General features: G+C 34.1%; 2 protein-coding genes across 2 annotated transcripts in view; both read left to right on the forward strand.

The window, feature by feature from the left end:
* The window catches only part of LOC107036586, a 47493-nt gene extending 31071 nt beyond the window's left edge, over positions 1–16422 (forward strand). The window contains exons 2-3 of the mRNA XM_015254635.1: positions 6551–6781; positions 13643–16422. Coding sequence (XP_015110121.1) covers positions 6551–6781; positions 13643–13986 — 575 coding nt within the window. The 3' untranslated portion in view covers positions 13987–16422. The remainder of the gene's footprint in view (positions 1–6550; positions 6782–13642) is intronic.
* A 1480-nt stretch (positions 16423–17902) lies between these two features.
* Positions 17903–22020, forward strand: part of LOC107036601 (girdin) — a 6427-nt gene continuing 2309 nt past the window's right edge. The window contains exons 1-2 of the mRNA XM_015254660.1: positions 17903–18007; positions 20425–21637. Of these exons, the coding sequence (XP_015110146.1) occupies positions 20468–21637 (1170 nt within the window). The 5' untranslated portion in view covers positions 17903–18007; positions 20425–20467. The remainder of the gene's footprint in view (positions 18008–20424; positions 21638–22020) is intronic.

Raw genomic sequence — 22020 nt, forward strand, 5'->3', positions numbered from 1 at the left:
AATTTCAGATGTTTAGATGGTTTCCTCTCATTTACTCATCGATGAATCCGGGTTCGAAGGTTGATGAGAAAATTGTTGGTTTCGTCAGATCTGTATTTTTTTGCTAAATTCGTTCTGTGGAGGCAGTATTGTAAAATTTGAAATGATTGAACAATCGTCAATTGATGTTTGGTCATTGGTCGGTGTTATGATTTCGGAAATCAGCAAAAATCTCTTCATTTCGTTTTAGTTGTTTTCAAAATTCATTTTTTAATGAGACCTTGTGGTATTTTTACACTTGGAAATTAAGTATATTGTATAATATTAAGTATGTTATAATTATAATTATGTTAATACTATAATTAATTAATTAATTATGCTGTTATTTTATTTTGTTTTCTTTCCATTTCCGTCTCCACAATTAGATTAATTTAATTTTATTCATTCTTATTGTTATTATATATATATTTTTGTTCTTTAATTCACAAGTTACAACACTGAATGAAGAGGAATTCCCCATAAATCACGTGAGAATAGAGATCGACAAACAATTTTCGATAATCATACCTAAAATTTTTCATTTTTTTTTTTCTTGAAATTAATTAGTACCAATGATCTGAAAATGTGAACGAATATGAACATTTTACATCCCTTTGATCTTTTTTCAATGGAACCGAAGAAGGAAATTGCAAAGAGAGATCGATCATCAGCAATCAGTATCAATAAAATGGAAAAATCTATTTTTCTATGTCTTTCCGAAATTTTTCAAATTGTTTTCTTCTTCTTAAAAAATGAAGTGATTAACATTTTTAATTTTTGTGATCGTATTCCGTTCACAAAAACAGGAAATACGAAAAATGTAGGGAGGGGAAATCAGAAATAAATTTAAAATATCGATTTTTCAATCTTGAAAATTTCAAAACGTTTTTTTTTTAATAATGAAGAAAAACCAATGTATTTTTATTCTGTTATCTAATTCTTATGGAAGAAAGGGAAAAGAGGAAGAGAAACGAGATCAACACGAAAGCAGAATTTCTAATTTTTCAATGTCTAGGGAAAATTTTAAAATTGACATTTTTTTCGAATAATGAACCGATACCCAAAAATTCAATTCCTATCCTCACATTTTCATAGAATACATAAAAAAATAGCAAAGAATTCAAATCGGCGATGAAGAATGTTATCGGATTATTATGATGTAATGATTAGTAATATAATTATTGTGCACAAATTCAACCAGAATGTTTCTCTCGATATTAACTTCCCTTTTGAATTGATTTCAGATTTTAATTTAAAAAATTGGAGCTATGTTCATACTGCTTTAACCCTAGATTGATCCCAACATGAGTTTAAACCCTTTATCCCTTTTTATATTCAATTTTCCTGCTCCCTTTCCTTTTTAGACGGAATCCTTCCGTCTTTTGATCTTTTGTTTTCGTATCCCGATCCATTTACAAGAGATTTGAAATAAATTCGTAAAAATGGGGATGAGAAAATAATTGGTCATTATTGGCGGAGAAAATCAATCATAAGATAGATGATTTTTGTTGGATGAGCCGAAGATTTTTCTCGTGCTCGAGAGGCTCGAATAAAATTTGTTATTTAAATATGAGTCAACTTGAAGCTATAAAACATGAGGAGTCAATCGGGACAATTTATACTCTTTCCACGTGTCTTCTCTCCGAGAATAGAAACGGGGGGAAGAAGATTTGCGCGCCAAGTTTGTACGTAGTTCCAGAAGACAATTGATTGTATAATGATATGTCCTGAATTGAGTTGCATGAGACGTGCATTCGTAAGACAATAATATACATCTGCGTATTAACAGGATAAATAAAAAATAGTCGAGTGAAGAGGTTTTTTATATGACCATTTGTTAACGAAATATTGTTGAAATAATATGAGAAAACTCTATTTCCATGACTTTTCTCATTTTTTTCATCGTTTTGAGCAATAAATAATAATAAAATATTTTTTAAGAATTCAGAAATAGTTGCTAATGGCAAGTGGAATTGCCACTCCTTTAATTTTTCTCACAACAAATTTATCAACATTTTGTTTTAATTATGCAAAATCACTCTCTAACAGTAGATTTTACAAACAAAAATTGAGTATTTTGAAAATACTTCAGTAATCTGTACTATCGAATAAATTGTTTGAAATTTCTCTGAGAATTCCTCTTCAGTTTTTTAAAAATTAATTAATTTATTTCATAAATTTAAAAATTTATGATAAAAGAATCTCAAATAATTTTCAGTCCTCTCTGAATTTTTTCAAATTCTCGAAAACTTTTAGTGTCTATTGCAAAATTTTGATAAGTAACAAATATAGTTTTTTTATTAAAAAAATCAGTTTGGAAATGCATTCGTAAGACAATACCTTTGCTTATTTTTTATGGCCAATTGTCAACAAAATATTGTTGAAATAATATGAGACAATTCAAAATGCCCATGACTTTTCTCATTTTTTTCATCATTTTTATCAGGAGACAATGGTAAAATGGTTTTTAAGAATTCGAAAGTAATTTCTACTGACAAATGGAATTGACACTCCTTCAATTTTTCTCACAACAAAATCGTGCAGATTTTTTTAAATTATGCAAAATCGCTTTCTAACAGTAGATTATACAAAAAAATTGAGTATTTTGGGAATACTTCAGTAATATGTACTATCGAATATACTTCTTGAAATTTTTTCCAAGAATTTTTTTTCATTTTTTTTTATATGAAGGAAGAACTTTGAAGATGTTTCTTAGAAAATATAAACAATTAATTATAAACAAATCCCAAATAATCTACAATCCTCTCTAAATGTTTTCAAATTCTCTAAAAATTTTCATGTTTGTTGATAAATTTTGGTAAATAACATATATATTTTTTTCATTTAAAACAATCAGCTTGGAAACGTGCATTCGTCAGACAATATATTTGCTCATCAACAGGACAAATAAAAAAAACATGAGATAAGATTTTTTATGGCCAATCGTTATGAAATGAATGCCCATGACTTTTCTCATCGTTTTGAGCAAGAAACAATAGTAAATTTTTTTTCAGAATTCAGAAATATTTTCTCACAACAAAATCATGAAGATTTTTTTTAATGATGAAAAATCCCTTTCTAACACTAGATTTTACAAAAAATCGAGTATTTTGGAGATATTTCAGTAATCTGTTTTATATAATGCACTTTTGGTAATTTTTTCCAAGAATTCCTTTTCAGGTTTTTTTTATAAAAGAACTTCGAAGATGTTTCTTACGAAATATAAAAAATTGATGATAAAAGCCTCTCTAATAATCTTCAATCCTCTATAAGCTCTTCCAAATCCTTTGAAATTTTTCCTGTTCAATAAATACTTTTGATAAATATTATTTTTTTTTTATTCAAATAAGAAAAAGGGAAAGATCAGTTTTTAGATTAAATATTCTAGAAATAATACGCATTTTCCTGAATTCACACGCGTATGATATTATATTCCCCTGTAGAAAACCCAGGCCCATGAATTTAAATGAACTGAGTATCCCGACCTTGTAAATACCGGAATCGCATTACAAAGAAAAAGCAAAAAAAAATTACAAATCCCACCTATTTATATATTCGTACGAAAAATGTTGGGAGGTGTGGTCTTACAGTTATTCAGGGTTTTTCTGCCGGGAGAGAATGCTAAAAGATGAATTACCATATTCGTAGCTGCAGAGTGAAAGGGCGTAACAGCTCCTCTGACACACACCACTTGCGCCCTTGTGACTCCACAGCAAGGAGAATGTGGGTATACGTGCGGTGCGGTTCGTCCACGCGAGTCACAACGTGATTAGAGGAAACTGGCCTACGTGACTCAGGTCTGCAATAATCACTGATGAGATTTCAGTGTGTGGGAAGAATAAGTCAACTAGGTGAAGAATTAATTAAATCACTCGGAAATATTTTCAAAAAGATTTTTGTTCGCATGTTGTGGTATTTCGTTATTTTCCCAGGTCGTCATAAAATGCAGAAAATTTGACATTTGAATAAAATAATTATTTATGTCACTGGACCCACTAAACCGCGGTTCTACATGGAAAAAATTATTTGATTATTTGATTTTTTAATTATTATTATTTTTAATTATTATTTTTTTTGTAGGCGTTGAAGTTCGCCAATTAGTTGTTGAAGTTCACCAATTATAGTCGTTGAAATTCACTGACTAGTTGTTGAAAAAAATGAATTATCAACCAGTTGGTGAATTTCAACAACTAATTGGTGAACTTCAACTAGTGAAATTCATTAAATAATTATCTCCGTGCAAAAAAATTTCAATTCCAAGTTAAGTAGCACTTCCCACAATGACGTTAACATCGCGATTTCAAAAAAGAGAACGCGGTTTTCGGCCCCAATAAGATAAAATATTGTATGCCACACGGCGATAAAAGTATTATCTGACTCATGTGATTATAATGCTCGCCTTCGTCTCGAATTATGTCACATTCGTCAGGTCATACTTTCATCGCCTGATGACATAATATACTAGTATATCACACAATGATAATTATATATCGTTTCATAAGGACGGTAAGCGGAGGTTTGCGAGGAGTGTGAAGTTTGCAGCACGAGGTGTCGCCGAGTTTGCATGCGAGTTCCGGGATTCCCCTGTTCCTTCCAGGGGAATCCCGGAAAAAGTGGACAAAGGGAAATTTTGAAGTTTGGATCTGTGGTTTTTTTTTCATGGTCTACACGGAGAAAATAAAATAATAAAGATTACTATGTCTCACACAACGATAATTATATATCGTGTCATAAGGACGGTAAGCGGAGGTTTGCGAGGAGTGTGAAGTTTGCAGCCCGAGGCGTCGCCGAGTTTGCATGCGAGTTCCGGGATTCCCCTGTTCCTTCCAGGGGAATCCCGGAAAAAGTTGACAAAGGGAAATTTTGAAGTTTGGGTCTGTGATTTTTTTTTCATGGTCTACACGGAGAAAATAAAATAGTAAAGATTACTATGTCTCAATCCGCACATAGTAAACGTTACCAGAGTTTTGCAAGTATTACTATGGAAATGGTAATGGTTACCATGGAACATCGTAATGGTGACTATGGAGCATAGGAAGCTCCTCAATGGTAATAGGCACTATGGACAGTAATAATGCATATTATATACTATACATATATTTTTTTATAGCTTAATTTATTTTTAACTGTCAAAAAAATAATATAGTTTTGTAAAAAAAAAATATATATAGGATAGTATATATGCATATAGTACATAATACATTCCTAAAAATAAAAAAGAACGCAAAAGCAAAAGAGAAACGAACAAGAAGATGGAGAGGATTATAACGATTTCGAATAATTATTCAATAATTCAATTTTCACTATGAAAAACTTTATTGAAATTCATTTCAGTAGCGAAGAACGGTTCAAGTTGACATCTCTCAGTTGAGTTTTTGTGGAATATTTCCGAATCTAAGGGGGATAGCGAAATTTTCGTAATTACATTTTTTGTAGCTCTCAATTGGCTCTACAGAGAAAGTTATAACAACAATTTTTCTATCTCCTTTAGATTCCGAGATATATTGAGATTATTGAAAATTGGCGAATAGTCAAAATTGACTTGAACCGGCTACCACTTCGCTACTGATTTCATTCATTCATTTTTCCTGCATCATTATTGAGATAAAAATCAATGAAAGTGAAAAACGGTAAGGTTTTACTATTCTGGCGCCCATGGAAAGCAATAGACATGCTTCCTGTTCTAGTACAGTAAAATTTGCCGCAATTTTCTAGATCATTTTTATCCCACTTTTCACTCCGTGTACCTGAGGCTAATCGCTTTTGCTGGACTTTTCTCGTTGCCGATCTCCGTAATAGTTGCGTAATTATTACGTTTCCATTTGTGTTTTTCTAGGTACAAGTGGGTCAAGATCAAATAGCAAAACAAATTAAATTAATCTTTTTTTTGTTTTCGTCGTTTGAAAAAAAAATTACGTAATCCCTTCGAATCTTCAATTTCCTCATTTCTTTCGTCAAATTATTATTATTTTTAATCATTATTATTATTATTAAATCATTATTTTTGATCATTTATTATTCTTTTTAATCATTAGAAAAATTGAAGATTGAAATGGAAAAATTGAAAAAAAAGGAAAATTGTAATCAGTGATTTGAATAAAAAAAATTCATCATTCTCAACTTGAGATTTCTCGCGTTTCCTTCAACAATTTGTTATTGTTACCAAAGTATTTGAATGCCTCTGGGAAGAAACCGTTAAAAACACTAATTTTCGTCGATTCATCCGCAGAAGTTTCGAGAAAACATTAATCTCCATCGATTGTAAGTTTCCATAAACAATTGAATGACTAATGAAATGGTCACAGGAGCAATAAACATAATCGTTTGGGCAATGAAATTTACGAGCATGATTCACCAATTTTATTTGTTTCCTTTATCACCTTTCCGATTGTAGGGAACTCATTTTTTATTTGCTCGAACTCGATTAAATTCTATTTTCGTAGCAGAATTATCGGTTATGACTCAGAAAAATGTGTAAGAAAAGTCAACACGATGGAAAAAATAAACACGGCGTATGTTTTTATTGTTTCAGAGTATCTACATGGTCTCACGGGTTATGAAATCACGGGTTTGAATGGAAAATCCTCAAAAATAATAAAGAATGAGGTAATGCGAGCAAGTGACGAGAATCGAGCCAATGAACCGAGTTCAAGGCGCGATCCAGTGGTCGACGAGGAACAAACGGTTTACGTCATTGAATTTGAGTCTGAGCCGAGTGAGAAGAATCACGAGCGCGGCCGCAAATCGATGGACTCTGACACAGGTAATTTTACATTGTGAGAGAAAAAAAAAATTTCAAGGTAGTTCAAGTGCCATCTACTGACGTTCTGAATGCGATTGAATTAATTGCCAATTTGAAGAAATAGTTTCTGGGGTGAAAAAATGTTTTAATTTTCAATGATAGTCACTGTTCAACCGTTTTATATTCATTTTTATTTTCTTAGGTTTTAAAAATGTTAATGTAATGTGTTCTGGTGCACTTGAGGAAATTTTTTATCGTGACAGTTGCGGAAATTTCAAGCTGTTTCGTCATTAAATATTAAACGTTTGGTAGGAAAATCAATGGAAACTGTAGATTTTAGATCAATTATTGCGCATTGAGAGGGAAATTGAATTTTTCTCTTCAGATTTTTTCTATTAAAATCATTGGGCACGGATTTTCCAAGTTTTTTCCGGTATATTTTGTTGTGTTTTGCATTAGAAGATGCGAGTAAAAAAACTCAGATAATTCATGCCTAAGTATTCTCATAAAAAAATTCAAAGAAAATATTCACCAGAATAATTGTCCAAATTTCAACATGAAGTTGAGCAAAATGGTACGGCTTAATTCTTAAGGGTGCCAAGTGAATTTGGCGATGGCCTTGAAAATTGACATTCACCAACAAAGTTATAATTTTTTAAAATTAATAGTATTAGACAGATGGTGAACATCGGTGACAATTTTAAAATTTTAGAACTTATGGATATCGAGAAATTAAATAAACAAAATCAGTCTTATACACGGCCTCTTATGGAGTTTTGATTAAATTGAACGTTTCAACCCCCTAGGAACTCAAGAAAAATTTGAAAAAATTTGAAGATATGGGGAATGATGTGTTCAATGTGATGGCGACAAAAAACAATGGGGTACCGGGGTGAATAAGAGAGATATTTTAACCCGCCGTACCCATTTGATGCCATGCTTTCTCGAGGTTCGTCACGCGAAATAGAGGATTTTCCGCATTTATTTTCTCGATGTCTAGTTCCGGTTGCGGGTTTGAAATTTCGTCGGATGGATGAATACATATTTCTCCAATGATGGAGGGAAAGAAAAAAATTTTTTTGAATCTTTTTTCAAATTCACTTGGCACCCTTAAATCATGAATTTTTATCATGAATACGGTTTTTTTCAATTTTAAAAATCTCTTTGTATTATAAAAATCCAAATCAACTTCTAGTGATAAAAATTTAATACTCGAAATTAAGATTGCGAAATTAAGGGTCATGAAGGTCAAAATAAGGGCTTTGAGGGTCAGAATAAGGGCCACAAGGGTCAATTAAGCGTCACAAAGGTCGGATTAAGGATCACGCAGGTAAGATTGAGGGTCCAAATAAGGGTCGTGGGCATCAAGCACTAAGGGTCACAAGGGTCTCAATATCTCTGTATATTATAAAAATCTAAATCGACTTTTGGTTATAAAAATTTGATACTCGAAATTAGGACTCCGAAATTAAGGGTCATGAGGGTGAAAATAAGGGCGCGAGGGTTAAAATAAGGGCCATCAGGGTCAGAATAGGGCCCACAAGGGTCAATTAAGTGTCACAAGGGTCAGATTACGGATCACGCAGGTAAAATTAAGGGTCCAAATAAGGGTGGTGGGGGTCAGACTCTAAGGGTCAAAATAAGGGTCTTAATATCTCTGTATATTTTTAAAAATCCAAATCGACTTTTGGTCATAAAAATTTGGTACTTGTAATTAGGACTTCGAAATTAAGGGTCATAAGGGTGAAAATAAGGGCGCGAGGGTTAAAATAAGGGTCATTAGGGTCAGAATAAAGCCCACAAGAGTCAATTAAGTGTCACAAGGGTCAGATTACGGATCACGCAGGTAAAATTAAGGGTCCAAATAAGGGTGGTGGGGGTCAGACTCTAAGGGTCAAAATAAGGGTCTTAATATCTCTGTATATTTTTAAAAATCCAAATCGTTTTTTGGTCATAAAAATTTGGTACTCGAAATTAGGACTCCGAAATGAAGGGTCGTGAGGGTGAAAATAAGGGCGCGAGGGTTAAAATAAGGGTCATTAGGGTCATAATAAGGCCCACAAGGGTCAATTAAGTGTCACAAGGGTCAGATTACGGATCACGCAGGTAAGATTAAGGGTCCAAATAAGGGTCGTAGGGGTCAGGCACCAAGGGTCATAAGGGTCAAAATAAGGGTCTCAATATTTTTGTATATTGTAAAAATTCAAATCCACTTTTGCTGATGAAAATTTGGTAGACTCGAAAATTAAGGGACAATATAAGGGCCACAAGAGTCATAAGGGTCAGAATACGGATTATGGGAACCATATGGGAGTTGGCAAACGGAGCGAGCTGGGGGCGTAGCCCCCCAGTAAATTTAAAAATTTTCAAAATTTTATGTTAAAACACAGTTTTATGGTCTCTCCGTACTATTCTCATTACTTTTCCGCGAGCATAAAGTGAGATAGATTAGCCATTCAACAAAAACTGTGCAATATAACATGAACTATTTTATATTTCTTTCAATTTTTATGGTCCTCTCGTAATTTCTCCTCAACCTACATAATATTAATGGATCTATTAACCTGTGACAAACAAGTCTTTGTTGCTGAACAAGACCCTGACCCCACTCACTTCTTTGTCTCTTCACATGTGAATAAAAAGAAAAAATAAGTGAGGTGGAAGCAGAACGGGTTTTCAAAACGAGTATCGAGTATAAACAGAGATGACAAAGGGGACTCTGCAGCATCAGTCGCCCGGTGTAAATAATTTGTGTATCCTAGTAACGTGAAAAAAGTAGTTTTGAAAATATCGTAGACTTGACGCTCACAAAAAATGGTCTTCTACTCCCAGAAATTCATGAATAAAATTATTGTCCATCACACTCTTGCCTTGGAGACTAGTGGCTTTAAGGAGAAATATCAAGAGACATTTTTCACAGCTCGAGAAATTTCAAACCATAATTTTCCTCATATTTTTGACTGCAACTTGATAATTTGGTCGATTAATTAAATTGTTTGATATTACAAGTCAATGGAGTCTGGATCGTCTTTCAACATTCAACATTTATTTAATGAAATTGTGAAACCCTACGAATAGAATGTGAAGACGTTCTGTCCAAGCAAATATGTTAGAGTAGCATTAACATTTTGAGATTAAAATCTGAAATGAATTCTAAACGGGAGTTAATATGAATAGAAACATTATGGTTGAGTTTCTGTTCGATCGGCAGTTTAGTGTCTATATTATGACAATTCAAATCGACTTTTGGTGTCGAAAATTTGGTACTCGAAATAAGGACTCCAAATTTAAGGGTCAGAATAAGGGTCACAAGGGTCAGGTGAAGGGTCGCAAGGGTCAGAATGAGGGTCTAAATAAGGGTCATGGGGGTCATATGGGGCTCGTCAACGAAAAGTAAACGAAAAGTCTTTGTTATGAATTTAATTGGAAATTTCGAATTTATAATTTTTTAACATTTTTTTGTAAACGAAAAAGACACCGTTCGGCACTCGTTGAACGTAACATCACGATCTTTTTATATTATAAAAATCCAAATCGACTTTTGGTGATGAAAAAAGACCGAAAATTAAGGGTCAGTAACTAAGGGTCACAAGGGTCAAAATAAGGGTCGCGAGGGTTATAATGAGGGTCAGATTAAGGGCCACGAGGGTCATAGATTAAGGGTCAGAAGGGCCTAAATGAGGGGCATGGGGCCCATATGGGGCTCTCTCTATATTCTCAAAATCTAAATGGACTTTTGGTGATGAAAATTTGGTACTCGAAATTAAGACTCCAAAATTATTATTTAAAAAACATAATTGAAGAATCAATTCGATGATAAATATTTTTTTTTACTTTTTGAATTTTTTTTTCCTCGTTACACTCAACGACTCAAATAGAGTTGATTCATAGTATTTTAAAATTCTAATTTTTTTCCATTAGGAGGTTTCCTGGATGAAAATTGAAAACATTCATGAAAATTCTGAATCCATCTGCATCAAGAAATTGTCGTGCATTTCCTGAACAAGTCACATTCAAGTGAAACAGGAAAACACCACATTGAAATTTTCCATAGTGACTAGCTGATAGTGTGTCCCCAAATCATCGGTTAATGAGATGTTTTGAAATAAAGTGATAAAACGAGTCAAGTGATGGACGAAACCTACAATTGAAATACACAATAATTCTTAACGACTCTATTATCTTGGACTCAATCAATTTCCACGTGTAGAGAACATTAGTCGAAAAGGAAATTCTATCTACGAAATTCTATTCGATCTCTACAAGAATGCTAGATGGTAAAAAAATATAGTTGAATTGAGTATAAAATATACCTCAATCAAGTATATTTTATACTTAGGGTGCCAAGTGAATTTGAAAAAAGATTCAAAAGAAAATTTTTTCTTTCCCTCCATCATTGGAGAAATACGTATTCATCCATCCGACGAAATTTCAAACATGCAACCGGAACTAGACATCGAGAAAATAATTGCGGAAAATCCTCTATTTCGCGTGACGAACCTCGAGAAAGCATGGGATCAAATGGGTACGGCGGGTTGAAATATCTCTCTTATTCACCCCGGTACCCCATTGTTTTTTGTCGCCATCACATTGAACACATCATTCCCCATATCTTCAAATTTTTTCAAATTTTTCTTGAGTTCCTAGGGGGTTGAAACGTTCAATTTAATCAAAACTCCATAAGAGGCCGTGTATAAGACTGATTTTGTTTATTTAATTTCTCGATATCCATAAGTTCTAAAATTTTAAAATTGTCACCGATGTTCACCATCCGTCTAATACTATTAATTTAAAAAATTATAACTTTGTTGGTGAATGTCAATTTTTAAGGTCATCGCCAAATTCACTTGGCACCCTTAATTGGGGAATGGATGTTTCAATTCGAAGATGATTGTTTTATATCAGGCCGGATTGTAGCAAGCCCTCGTAAGTGTAATATACCTAAGGGTTAGGAACTAAGTGTCAGAATATAAGGGTCAAAAAGTGGAGGTTAAAAAATGAGGGTCAGAATATTAGGGCCAAAACATCAGGGTCAGAATATAAATAATATATTATGCTTGATCCCCACTTTTAGCCCTTACATGACCCTCATTGCCTGACGCTCACTTTTTTTACTTTTATATTCTGACCCTCGTTTTTTAACCCTCATTCCTTCACCTTCACATTTAAGCCCTCAGTTTTCCTCCCTTTCCAAAAAGATGACTGTAACGGATTTTGAAGCCAGTAAATACGCCCAGTAGGCGCAGAGCTTAGTCGTCATCTCCTGATATATATATATATATATATAATAATATGAGGTATTCCACGCCAAATGAGTCAACCGCTGACCCTCACCCTCTTGGAAATTGATGGCGATTTTTTCTACGATTGGGGAGGTTGAAAAACTGTATCTCAAATTTTTTCAGATTTTTTCCGCAGTCCAGTTCGGAGATATGATTTTTGTTTCGTTTTTCCGGTTTTTTTCAATAACTCGAGTTCTATCCATCCGATTTTAATTTATTAAGCGTCAAAATTTTTCATTTCTTACTGCCTATAAGAATATTTTTAGTGAATTTTTTTTTTCGATCTCTAGATGCGCATAATAACGACTTTTCGAATAAAAAAATTGAAAAACTTGAACTTTGCAAATTACGTCACGAATGATTTGTTTCATTTTTTTCAGTATTTCTTATAATCAAAAAAAGTATTTTGAGCNCGCATAATAACGACTTTTCGAATAAAAGAGTTGAAAAACTTGAATTTTGCAAATTATGTCACGGATGATGGGTTTCATTTTTTTCAGTGATTCTTATAATCAAAAAAAGTATTTTGAGCCATCATACAAGTTGGGCATCGTCCTGGATCTATTTTATTTTCAATTTTTTCGTTTCGAAATTCCGTAAATTTGGTCGCAACACCTCAAAATGGCGTTGATTGACTTTGATTATAGACAGTACGAAGTGAATTCGATTGTATACCTATATATGACATTTTTTTTCGATACATAATCAAAGTCGTTTTGTGGTGTCTTGACCAAATTTGCGAAATTTCCAAGAGAAAAACTTAAAAATAACATAGATCCAGGAGGATGCCCAACTTGAATGACAGCTCAAAATACTTGTTTTGATTATGAGAATTACTGAAAAAAAATTGAATATCAACCGTGACGTGATTTGCAAAATTCAAGTTTTTCAACTTTTTTTCTCGAAAATTCGTTATTATGAGCATCTAGGAATCGAAAAAAAAAATTACTAAAAATAGGGGAGCGTGGGGCAAAACGGCCCCCTTCAATTGTCAATAACTTGTGAATGACATTGTGAAAATTCCCAGTTTCAACTTCATTTTGAAGATAATTTTTCATTCTTCAAAACGAGCTCTAACTCATCCCAATCGGATTATTGAATCGGAAAATATTGACGATTGAAGAGGGACCGTTTTGCCCCATCCTCCCCTAGTCGCATAGGCGGTAAAAAATGGAAAATTTTGACGCTTAATAAATCAAAATCGGACAAATAGAACTCAAGTTATTGGAAAAAACGGAAAAATGTGAAAAAAATCACATCTCTGAACTGGGCTGCCGAAAAAATCTGAAAAAGTTTGAGAGATAGTTTTTCAACCTCCCCGATCGTAGAAAAAATCGCTATTTATTTCCAAGAGGGTGAGGGTCAGCGATTGACTCATTTGACGTGGAATACCTCATATGCATTGTAACGGTGTTGTATTTTTGTTTGCTAAGCCGGCTTGGATGGGTTTTTAACCTGGACTCTATATAATAAAGATAGATAAATAGAATTTTCCATCGAATTCGCTAGGTTTTCTACAGAATTTTTTCAAACGTCATCACCCGGCATTTCATACGTCATCAATCAACAGTAACTAATTCTCGTAATTATCATTCCACAGAGGAAGCTGATAACCAGAGTCCATTGGATCCCTGGTCGATCGTCTGGTACATCGGCTCATTCGGGGGTCTCGTCGCCTTCTTCCTCATCGTCAGCTGTTCGGAATGGTGCTGTCGTCGATCAGCTCGTCCCCTAGGAACCCCCTACGCCCAGAGAACTGCTGAACCCGTAACGATAACTCGAAATGTTACAGACACACCACCACCACCATATCACCTCTTCGCACCACCCCCTTACGACTCGGTTAACTACAATGATCTCGTCGATAAGACCACAGGGGAGAAAGTCGATATCTACGTTATTTCTGTACCAATTACTGCCACCGAGCAGACGGTACCCGCGTAGTTGATGAATTGTTTAAATCTTCGGAGGAAATGCGAGTGCCTTAATGTATTCCAGAGCCAAGTGGATTCTCAAGTCAAATGTTAATTATGAAATTGTCGAAGGGCTTCGGGACACAGCGTCAGATGAACATTTTTGCAGATTCAATTTTCCCGTTAAAGATGAGCTGATAATTTATTCTACAATGAATAATTAACGAGGTAATTTCCTAGTCAAGAGGGGAAATTTTTTGAGATGTGAAAATTGAATTTTTAAGTGGACATCTGCCGATGTGTCAGGAGAGATTTCAGACCGAAAATGTCTGACGATGATTCCTCTTATAATGAATAATTTGCGAGGATTCATTACTGAGGAGGAGCAGTGGCCGGAATTAACTGCTGGAGCTCTGTTGATTATTTAATTGTCTCGGTAATCAGTGGTTTTAGGGGAAAACGTCAAAAAGCTTTTTGTGGAGATTTCAATTTCCCATCGAAAATTTCTTGTGATGGTTCCTTCTAAAATTAGGAATTAGCGAGATAATTTATGAGTCAGTGGGATTATGTCGTGCATGTGGAAATAAAACTGTTAATTATGCAATTATGCCAGAAAAAAGTCAAATGAGCTTTTCGGCAGACGACCCAATTTCAAATAAAAAATATCTCATGATTCCATCTAAATTGCATAATTAGTCAGGTGATTGATTACTAAACAGGTGCAATGACCTGCACGAAAAATTCAATTTGTCGATTATTTAATTATTTCGGTAATCAGTGGTTTTAGTGGAAAACGTCAAAAAACTTTTTGTGGAGATTTCAATTTCCCATCGAAAATTTCTTGTGGTAATTTCTTCTAAAATTAGTAATTAGCGAGATAATTTATGAGTCAGTGGGAAGATGTGGTATTCGTGGAAATGAAAATTTTAACTATGCAATTATGTCAGAAAAATGTCAGCTGAGCTTTTCGGCAGACGACCCAATTTCAAATAAAAAATATCTCATGATTCCACCTAAATTGCATAATTAGGGAGGTGATTCATTACTAACTAGGTGCAATGACCTAACCGAAAAGTTCAATCTGTCAATTATTTAATTATCTCGGTAATCAGTGGTTTTAGTGGAAAATGTTAAAAAAGCTTTTTTGTGAAGATTTCATTTTCTCATCGAAAATTTCTTCTAAAATTAGTAATTAGCGAGATAATTTACGAGTCAGTGGGAAGATGTACACGGGGAAAGGTAACTGTCAATTATGCAATTATCTTTGCGTCATGATTGATTTGGGGACAGAATGAGCTTTTCGGCAGACGACCCAATTTCAAATAAAAAATATCTCATGATTCCACCTAAATTGCATAATTACTGAAGTGATTCATTACTAAACAGGTGCAATGACCTAACCGAAAAGTTCAATCTGTCGACTATTTAATTATCTCGGTAATCAGTGGTTTCAGCAGAAAACGTCAAAAAGCTTCTTTGATCGCTTGTGCGTAAAGTGAAATTTTCGAGTGAACGAGAAAGTTTTTTTGATGTTTTCCCCTAAAATCGTTCGTCATCAAGACAATTTTAATTAAAACCGTTTAAGAAATCTGTTAATGTCCCAATTCAATGATCAATTCAATTAATCTTCGATAACTTTCCTCCCTTTGGGTCGGAAGTTGAAAATGAGAAATAATCATAACGGAATAAAAAAAATTCGAGGGGGAGAAAAGAATCTCCGGCTGCAAATGACCAAAGGATTGGTTGTCCGAGTGAGAAATTCGATTTCTTAAAAATATTTAGTATTATAAAATCAATTATTCACTTTCACGTTAATATTGCACTGTAAAAATTGTTATAATCCGTAAACCCCTCACGATTCTCCATCGCTCGAAGGAAAAATAATCATGAATCATAGATAAAATCGTCATTCCTGAGGAACAATTTCAGAAATCGAATGAAAATTGAAATTTCCGAATCAAATGAAATTTCAATTCTCATTTGCCAGTCGAAAAAATATATTTATGCGTTAAAATTCACGAACTGATTTTCGAAAAATCTAAAGTTCTGTCTGGATTGATTAATGCAGTAATCCATAAAATATAAAAATGTTCATGTAACTTTGTAATTATCACGCGTATGAACAACTTCAATAGAAAACCTTGGCCAATTCGCTAGAAAGTTCTATTGGAATTTTCTAAAAATTCTATGGAGATTCGATTAAAATTCTAGAGAATTCTCGTTAAAATTTTATGAGCTTTTTGCACCGATTCTATTAGACATTTGACAGGAAAAAGTCAACAGATTTCGATGTTTCTGTTTCAATTTTTCTCTTGAGATTTTTTTTACTAAAGCTATTGTTTTGGATTGGAGGATCCAAGTGAAAAAAACTTAGCAAATTTGAACCCAATTATTCTCATAGAAAAAATTACAAGAAAATATTCATATAGAAAAATCGAAATCTATTGAGTTTTTTCAAAAAACAATTGGAATTTTAACGAGAATTCCCGATAATTTTAATAGAATCCCAATCGAAATTCCAGAGAATACCAATAGAATTTTCTAGCGAATTCGCAAAGTTTTTCTTTTGAATTTTTTCATCCGTGCAATGACTCAACGAAATATCTCTTGCTGTAATTCCGATTGTTAGGAGTATTTTTACAGTGACAGCATCAATTACGCAGTATAAAACTTCAATTGATAAATTTCAACGATGAGCGAGTGAACTGAATATCTGCGAGTGTTTGATAATTGAATGAGGAATGAGAGACCACGAAAAAAAAAGAAAAATAAACATGAGTGATTGAAAAATGAAGATGAATGCAATCAACGGATTACCTCGGTAATTATTGTCTCAATCCAATAGTTCCCGAGATACTTGTGAAACAAAGAAATTGATTAAACTCAGACTGCCATTAAAAAACTGCTGACATTGAAATAACATAAATGGACCTTAGAGTTAATGAAATTTGTATTCCAAGTGTAAATTTATATTGTGAGTATTGGAAGTGGATGACTGAGTGGATCATGAATGTATTATAAACATATTTATTTTTTATAAATTTTTTATATAAAAGAATAAAGTTGAAAAAAAATGTACAAAGGTAATTGATTGAGAATATTGTTGTTTGTATTTTTTCACCCTTCAACTAAATGATCACGTCTGAAGAAATTAGTAGAAGAACAAAAAAATTTTTTCTTTCCCTCCATCATTGGAGAAATATATATTCATCCATCCGACGAAATTTCAAACCCGCAACCGGAACTAGACATCGAGAAAATAAATGCGGAAAATCCTCTATTTCGCGTGACGAACCTCGAGAAAGCATGGCATCAAAGATTAAAATCTGATTTTTTTTTCATTAGATGTGAAGAAATCAAGCATTTTTTTGACACCTCATAAAAAATAATCCACCGTTTTGCAAACAAGTTTTATTATTTATTTATAAGGGGGAAACGTTTGAAAAAATATCAATATTTTGTGAAATTTCATTTAGATAATATTGACTGGGTATGAATTTTTTCAAATTTTTTCCATGCAATTTAGTTGAAAAAATAAAAACTGAAAATATCCAAAAGTACAGCGTGCCCGGCCGAAGGATAGAGCTACTTTAATCTGACAAAATTTCAGATTTTTTCTTCCGAATGGAAGCTTTGTAATCGGCCGATTTTTGGATTCTCTAATTTTGTTTGCACATGACTTAGAATGGAATGAAACGTCGAGACATGATTTTTTTAGATAATGTCTGTGTATACGTCCGTAGGTGCGTACAAAATTCTGGGAATTTTCTGATAAATTTTCCCACAAAAAGGCTAAAGAGATCATTTACCTTATGTTAGGAATGCGGGAGTGTTTTCTCCCGAATATTATCAAATATAGAAAATGTCCCGCCCTATTTTCCACTGATGGCGCTGTTCTCACATACCTCATTCGTAGGTTATGTTTTTCCAGTATTTACAAAAAAAAATCTTGACATTTGCACGTATCCTGTTCTCGCTAAAAATGAGTTTCTCCTCGAATTTACCTGCGAGTTATTACAGACCTTCTGGAATCCGCGTTGATTAGCCTCACAGTGAGTATATCAGCAATTGTTTCGCCTGAGAAGTTTCTCAAAATCTTCATAAACACCCACATATGTCAAGTGATTTCAGTAGGATGAATGCAAGGGGCATTTTTTCCTTCTTATTTCATACTATCTTAAGGATATCCAAGTACTTTGGCCATTTTTTCTCCAGTGAAATGCTTCTCTACTTCTGTAGTCAAACATCACAGTTTTCATTTGACTCCACTTGACCCTGAGTTTCCGGACATTTTACAATGATTTTATTATTTAAACTTTGCAGGTCTGAATTCGAATCTCGATATTGAACCGTTAGAAAATATTTTAAAAATATGAAAAAAAATTGAAAATTTACTTTTGAAGGAAGATTGCTTAAATAATTTGAAAATGGCAATTTTTAAAAATGACGACCATTTTTAAATGAATATTTTCGTAAATAATTTATAAACAATCAGTTTTCCAACATGAAAATAACTTGTTTGAAGTCGAAATAAATTTATTCAGATTCTGAATTTTACCAGAAATTGATGCGTTATTTGTGTTTTTCATTTTTTATTTCTACCAATTCCGTTGGTAGTAAGCTTCCGTACGGATCCGCAGAAATTTTATTTTTGAACTGAAAAGTGGCAATTTTTACGGTAAACGTTTCCTCGAAACGTTTGACCTTCTAAAATTGAGAATTAAATTTCGGTTTTATCCAGTGGAATGGGCATATCTACACGACTGTATTTTTAAGAAATGTTTCCATGTAAAAATCAATGACAGAACAACGATATGTCATTTTATGCGAAAAACGTTTCTTACATCAACTGCTCTTTTTCAAAAAGTTTTGAATCGATCAATCTGAAATTTTACACAGGAGTGCAACTTGATGATACTAACTAGTCCTCAACATTTTGGAATTTTACCACATCCTTCACTCGTGTAATGGAACGTCAAAGCAACTTTCAGACAAGAAAAATAGAAAAACTCCAATATCTCGTAAACTTTGTAGGAACGGGTATTCTATTCTATTCTGTTTTTGGCCGTCCAACTTCGAGGTTTTACGGGCCGCTATCCCCCTAGGGGGACATTGCTGAACTTAGTTGAAGTTCTTGATAATGTAGATTCCAGATGATGATCTTCAAATTAAATCTTCTTTTGAATTTTCTTGAGAAAGTTGTAGATTAGTTGACAAATTTTATCCTTCGGTGATTTCATCAGAGTGTATATATTATATGAATGTATTCTTAAGGTATTCAAAGCTTTTACTAAAATAGTCGTCTAGTTTAAAATATAGTCCTCTCTTCTTTACATTTTGGGCAGATCCAAAAAATATGAGTGAGTGTCTCTTTGATATTTGCATTGCAGTCACATATTGGAGAGTTGATGTAGTTTTTTCGTGCTAAACTTTCATTCAAATTGAAGTGATTAGCTCTCATTCGGCTGATTGTTGTGATGACGGGTCTATTTAAACTGGACGATTTGAACCACGGTGGGCGCCATCCTAGATAGAATTTCTCAAAGTATTGAGTCCTTCTATTTTTTGATCGATTTTTAAGAATTCTTACTGTATCTTCACGCATTTTTTGTTGATATTGTAATAGAAGTCCGTGTAGGGTATTTTGGTTTAGGAAAGGGTATATATATTTTGAAAGAACTAGATAAAAGACATCAAGATGAACATTTTGAAAAAAAAACTTGAAATCGGATGAATAATTTTTCAGATATTGAACAATATAGTTTTATACAAAAAATTGAATATCTTTAAAACTACTCATTCGATTTCGCACATCTGAAATCCCAGCCTGTAATATAGTAGGAGCTAGAATCCTACCGAATTTCGACTTTCCATCTCAATTTTTTCAAGCGTTATCGTGTTCACATCAATTTTATCGCAAAAATGAAAAATGTCAATTACTGGGCGACTCGCAATAGTTAGCTAGGCATATTATGGTCTGATTCAATAGATATTATCACAAAGAATATTTTGACGCCAAAAAAGTTCATTTGATGAAGTAGTTTTCGAGATATTGAGAAAAGAAAATTTTTTCAGAATCACTGAGTAATCTCAAAATTTACTGGACTGATTGAGCTGAAATTTCGCCCAGATGTGCTCCCAAACAACACCAATTATGAGCCAAAATTTCAGATTATTATCTATCACTTTAGTTCTATTTCTGTGAAAATTTATAAAAAAATTCCCAGACATTCTCTAAAAACATCATATCCCGACGTTTCATGACATTCTAAGTCATTTCCAAGCAAAATTAGATAATCGAATAATCGACCGATTCTTCAAAAGTTTAAACAATTTCAATTATTTATTTATAAACAATTTTTTTTGAGAACTTCTAACAATTTTCTCTAAAATTCCTTATCTCTCGCAAAATCTCTAAGAATTCCACCAAAAGCTGTGAAGTTTACTCCCCAAGACCCTCTCATTTCAGACAAACGTCAATCCTGCAAAAAAAACCCCAAAAAAAAAAATCAATGGACTCCTTCGAAGTGGACTCGAACGCCTCCTTCGACTCTCTCCACCTCTCTTCCGAGGATTTCAACCCCCCGTCCCCGTACCCCCACTCCTCCACCCCGGAATCCTCCAAAAACCTCCAAGAATTCGAGCAAGAAGCCGAGAAGCTTCGTCTCGCCCTCGAGAATTCGAGATCCGAGATCGATTTATTGAAATCCTCCAACAATGCATTGAAGAAAAAAATCGGAGAGCTCTTCCTCGAGGCTCAGGCCTCCCTGGAGGACAAACTCAGGCTCCAAAACACCTTGAAAGATCGTGAATGCCAATTGGCGATGATCGAGAACTCCTCAAGGTGGTACCAGGCTCGACTACACGAGTCAGAAGCTGCGAATAAATCGTTGAAAATGGATCTAGAGGCTTATCAGAAGATTCTGCACCAGAGGGAGCAGACAATCGCTGATTACACCGATAAATGTGAGAAGAATCGACATTTAAAGACAAAATTCGAGCAATTGGAGACGAAATATCGAATGGAGTGTGAGAATTTCCAGAAGGAGTTGCATGTGATGAAAACTGAGAATTCGTCGAAGAATTCATCACGTTCGAAGCCTCAGGCTTCTTCTGAAGAGAAAATTGTCCTAGACTTGAGGAAAAAAATCGAGGAAATGTCGAGGGATCTTGAAATAGCGGAGAGGAGGTACTCGAACGCCGAGTTGTCTCGAAGTCTAGAGGAAAACTCTTCGTTGAGTTACAAAAAACAGCTTGAGAAGCTTCGAGATGACTTTAGCTCCCTGGAGATCGAGAAGAATGAAGCGTCTGAGAAGCTGAAGGTCTTGAATGCTCAATCGGAGGACTTGAGGATTGAGAACGAGAGGTTGAATCTCATCCTGTTGTCCTCGAAGAAGGAGAAGGTGGAGGTGGAGGAGGGGATTGTTCAGCTCAGACTCCAGCTGACGAAGATGATTGCGCAGCACAAGGCCTTGAAGAGCAGGAATTTGGTGACGGAGAGGAGGTTGGGGAAGGAGATGGGGAGGGTGAGGGAGATGGAGAAGGAGAATAGGCGGCTTAAGGCGAGGAGTGTGGCTGTTAATAATTCCTTGGTGAGGAAGATCAGGGAGGAGAAGAGAAGGTGCAAGGTGCTGGAGGGAGTGCTGAGGGAGGAGAGGGCTAAATCGATTGTGGATTATCAGGTAGAAATTTTTTGATGATTTCAGGTCTAACATTGGGATTTAAGGGTGCCATGTGAATTTGAAAAAAGATTCAAAACAATTGTTTCCTTCGCTCCATCATTGGAGAAATATGTATTCATCCATCCGACGAAATTTCAAAACCGCAACCGGAACTAGACATCGAGAAAATAAATGCGAAAAATCCTCTATTTCGTGTGACGAATCTCGAGAAAGCATGAGATCAAATGGGTACGGCGGGTTGAAATATCTCTCTTATTCACCCCGGTACCCCATTGTTTTTTGTCGCCATCACATTGAACACATCATTCCCCATATCTTCAAATTTTTTCAAATTTTTCTTGAGTTCCTAGGGGGTTGAAACGTTCAATTTAATCAAAACTCCA

This window comes from Diachasma alloeum, unplaced genomic scaffold, assembly GCF_001412515.2.
Source record: "Diachasma alloeum isolate Michigan unplaced genomic scaffold, Dall2.0 Dall_scaffold_00210, whole genome shotgun sequence".
Lineage (NCBI taxonomy): Eukaryota > Metazoa > Arthropoda > Insecta > Hymenoptera > Braconidae > Diachasma > Diachasma alloeum.